Source organism: Pundamilia nyererei, unplaced genomic scaffold (assembly GCF_000239375.1).
Source record: "Pundamilia nyererei isolate P.nyererei 1_Seehausen unplaced genomic scaffold, PunNye1.0 scaffold00001, whole genome shotgun sequence".
NCBI classification, from domain to species: Eukaryota; Metazoa; Chordata; class Actinopteri; order Cichliformes; family Cichlidae; genus Pundamilia; species Pundamilia nyererei.
Genome location: NW_005187402.1, coordinates 10,726,845 through 10,731,165, shown reverse-complemented (window position 1 = coordinate 10,731,165; position 4,321 = coordinate 10,726,845). Strand labels below are relative to the sequence as shown.

The following is a 4,321-nucleotide window of genomic DNA, read 5'->3' as shown; positions in this document are numbered from 1 at the left end:
GTGTGTGTGTGTGTGTGTGTGTGTGTGTGTGTGTGTGTGCTTTCAGCGTCAGCTGTGATGACCCATTTCTGTTGCAATAACTATTACAAAATGTTTCTTGTAAATGCTGAACAGTCCAAGATGCTGACTCAGAAGACTTGCAACCCAACCCTCCATTCAGAACAGCTTCACCTCTGGGATATTTGTGGAAGTGGTTGCACACTTTCAAGCAGATTGCCAAGCATTGAAATTAAGAAGTTAAAGTCTGGCATCAAATAGTACACCTGACACTGAAGCTGCAAACAGACTGGGATTACAGGGTCCAGTCAGCAGTCAGCAATGTCCTCGCTGACAGGGGTGGCTGAACTTTCCAGAGTCCTATAGGCTGCTATCCACCACACCCTCATCCACATAATTTGCATGTGCATTCCCTGAACCCAAGGGTGACCTTAGCCATCTACCAATCCTTTTACCAGGGCTAGACCTCAGTCTAACCTTAGCTTTGAAACCAAGTCTTAAACTGCAGTTCCTTTTAAATAAAAGGCCAGGATGTTACAAGGCCCACAACGCTGATCACACTGATCAAGTCTAATCTTTGCAGATAACCCTTTAAACTTCACCATTACTGCAACTGCTCTTATGTAAAACGCTAAAGTTTAAAAATAAAAAAGATCTAAAGTTTTAAATGATAAGAATGAATGGGGATTAGGCATTCACTACAGATTCACGTCTACCAGCAAACCTGCCTTATCGCCTCAGCTTTGAAGTATAACATTCAGGATTGTTATGAGGTGATAAAATATACACAGTAACGATCTTGATCTATTGCACCACACCAAAACATACTGAGTCAAGTTTCAGCGGATCCCTCCGCGGCGGCTTAGGCTGCTGCCAAGGAGGTACGTTCACCGTGACGTGGGCATATGGACTCTGTTTGCATGTCCAAAAGTCATGGATAAACTAGCCGGCGAACAAACAAACAATATCTTTTTGTTCGTTATCCCAAATCGGCGCGACAGTGGCAACGAAATCACTGCAGCTGTGGAGTAATTTCAGAGGGACAGTGAGAGAAATCTTCACGGGTGAGTTTTAAGTTTTAAATATACGATGAAGGGATCGTGCAAATTCTGGACAACCTAAAATGTAGATCTTGTATGTATATACAGGCTAAATGTATAGCCTATTGCAAATCACATCATTTTAAAGTGGTTTGAATGGGCTTCTCTGTTTTTACATGCATGTATTTTTCTCGGAAAACACTGCAGCGTGAGTCATGTGTCATTCCTCATTCATTACAGCTAGTTTGCGTTTTTTTTTTAAAATCCTACACCGACACGAGTCAAACATCCCCATGACTTCTTTTCTTTCGGGGGAGGGGTGTGTGCGTTTTTTCTTTTTTCTTTTTGCAAGTCACTGTATCTGGCTTCCATGAGCGCCGACGTGAACAGCACGATGTCAGCTGTCTGGAAAGTAGACCGGACTACTAAACACCACCGACCCGTGTCTGCAAAATCTGAATTCTGCTGCAATATGTATGAGAAACATGTCACATTCTGAGTTCATTTAAGAGCGCATTCAGCTGGAAAGTGAGCTCAGATCACGGCGATTGGGAGCTAAACAAGATTGAGTGTGGTTTTATTCGACTGAATAGGGAACTAACTGTGGATCAGCTGTCAGACGGAAATGAAAAAGTGTCATTTCCTTGTTTAATCCAGAGCTCGGTTGTGTTGTAGTGTTGTGCGATACTACAGATTGTGATATCAATCTGCTACCAAGAAAATACACTAAATAAAGTGTCAATATACCGATGCCGAATATGTTGTAGTTGTGTCATGATTTATGAAAGGGATCATCATTATTCTGCGATTTCTAAACACATTTTAACATTCACTACATACTCACTGTGCTTTTTTTCTTTCCAAAATAATGATTTAGCAAAATAAAAGCATACCTTTCAACTTTTCATATATTTTCAAAACTGATTTATTTATTTTTTTACCTGAAATGTAAGTATTCCTGTCTCTAAACACTTTTGGGTCAGCTTCTGATGCTTTGATGTGTTAGAAATGTATTAAAAATCTTTTGAAATTATTCATTAGGCTGAATACTGAACTTAAATGATAGAAAAAAGTGTCAATCTTGTCACGCTAGTATTAATCTGATACCAGTACTATCGACATTTGGGTAAATTTGGCCACCTCTGCTGTACTCCTCTGCTATCAGCAGGAATTTATGTGTGACTGATATTAATGGCGCTGCTGTAATCAGACTCTGTATTTCTATTTAAGGCAGGTCAGGACATCTTGCACTGTGTTCAGTAATTAATGTCTGTTGTGTTTATTTTTTTTCACTTACCCATAATCATGTTGTTAAACATATGCATAGAGTACATGTGTAGGCCTACCTTCTTCCCCAGGTAAAAGAAATGACATTAGTGAGTAGTGTTTTACATTCGTTTCTGTGAGCCTAATAACTTTCCGTGTCTGGTGTCATGTGATGAAGTGGTCAGATCTGAGTCCAGCATCAAGCTGAGTGTCAGGTTAACGGCCAAGCTGTCAGACCCCACTGTCTCCTGCAGTCAGCTGCTCAGAACATAATGGCCTCAGGACGGGGAGACATTCCAGGTAAACAAGATTTGAGATATGGCAGAGTTAAACTGTGAGACAAGTGATTATCTTGTACTGATAACAGAAGTTTTTTCTCTTGTTTATTTGTTTGTTTATTTACACAGTAATGTGTCCTTTTCCTTCATTTCAGTACTTGAGTCCGGCACGCCGTCCTGCCTCATGGGTGCATTATCATCTCCAATTGGAATACAACGACACAATATCAGCTATGATGAGAACATGGATGGCCCTATGCATTCCCCACCTTCTGACTTGACTGTCAACATCCTGTGGAAAGAACCTGTTATCCCACAGAACAGGTTCAGGAAAACTGAGGTGCTCCCGTGTTTACCCTTATTTTCTAACCCACGTTGTTTTGAATTGGTTACCGGAACAAAATGATCCTTGTATTAGTTGCGTGTAAATGCTTCTTGAATGTTAGGTGCGTGCACTTCTGATTTGCTCCATTTCTAATAGTTTGTAAGTGCAGCCTAACACTTAGGATTTGTGTGACTAGGAAGGGAAGAGTGGTGGGAAGTTACTGAGCGTTGAGGGAGCACCACCAGCCAAGTCTCCTGGGCCTGTGGTGAAAGCCAAAGCCACCACTTTAATGAGCTCGCTAAGGATCAGTAAGTCCACGAAAGCAACTTCACTAAACAACTTTATTTAAAAATATAGAGTTACTTAACAAGGCCACTGTCCACTACATGAATTATGATGCTCAGAACGACTTGGCTCCCACTTAAACAATCTTAAGAGTGTTAGTGGAGCTATGCTGGAGTGCAGCACCTTAAACACACTGACTAGTTGTCTGCAATGTTCCCATAATCTCTCAGAGGAATCCCACAAGAGCCTTGAGGAGTTTGAGCACCAGGCTGGACTAACAGAGTCTGGTTATTACCCTCACAAGGGCCTTTCTGCTGAAGAGACCCACATTCACAGACGAGGTGATGTCACACTGCCAGTGAGTATTAACAGTTTTAATCACTGACTGCAAGTAACAATGAACTCAAAAGAAAATGCACACCTAAATGTCATTTGTCAGAAGGTTGTTGTTATTATTATTAAAAAGAGTACATTAAAAAAAACACATCATAAATCTGACCCTTATCAAATTAAGTTGATGGACTGGCTCAGATATATATTTAAAGCCTGTGCTACAAGGCAGGATTTCATCTTATTTGGGTAACTACAGAGTTAATCCTGGGTTTTCTTCCAAATGCAGATCACCATGGTAATTTATGATGTGTGACCTACTCTGGGGCAGATTATCATGAAAATTAGAGACCTAGTTTTTTAATAGCTTGCAATGACTGTCTTTCCCCCGATTAGCATAATTAAGAAGTATATGTTAAATGTTAACATCTACTTTGTATGAATTATCGGCTGGATTTTAGTTTTCATACATGCATGAGCAATTAGTTTTTAGAAAGAAGAGGACAATATATATCCCTCACCACAACTAGCCACCCACCTACAGGTCCTCAAATTTACTATTTACTGACCTAATTCTTATTGACCTCACAAAGTTACTGAATATCATTAACGTGTAAAGATCACTTAGTAAGGTAAGCTAAGTAAACTTTTACTTAAAGAAACTTGATATGTGCACTTCTAATTACATAACAACATATTGTTAACATCAGTGTTGGGAAGGTTACTTTTAAAATGTATTCCATTACAGAATACAGAATACATGCCCCAAAATGTATTCTGTAACCTATTCCGTTACGTTA

At 39.8% G+C, this 4,321-nt stretch overlaps 1 protein-coding gene across 2 annotated transcripts in view; it reads left to right on the top strand.

Moving 5' to 3' along the window:
- Nucleotides 1–833: 833 nt before the first annotated feature.
- The window catches only part of LOC102211426 (putative monooxygenase p33MONOX), a 10,704-nt gene continuing 7,216 nt past the window's right edge, over nucleotides 834–4,321 (top strand). The window contains exons 1-5 of one of the 2 annotated variants that reach the window (XM_005719842.1): nucleotides 834–1,061; nucleotides 2,482–2,603; nucleotides 2,737–2,921; nucleotides 3,103–3,214; nucleotides 3,422–3,549. In XM_005719842.1, coding sequence (XP_005719899.1) covers nucleotides 2,576–2,603; nucleotides 2,737–2,921; nucleotides 3,103–3,214; nucleotides 3,422–3,549 — 453 coding nt within the window. In that variant the 5' untranslated portion in view covers nucleotides 834–1,061; nucleotides 2,482–2,575. Of the gene's footprint in view, nucleotides 1,062–2,481; nucleotides 2,638–2,736; nucleotides 2,922–3,102; nucleotides 3,215–3,421; nucleotides 3,550–4,321 lie in introns of both variants that reach the window. The other variant, XM_005719843.2, reaches the window with a different exon arrangement.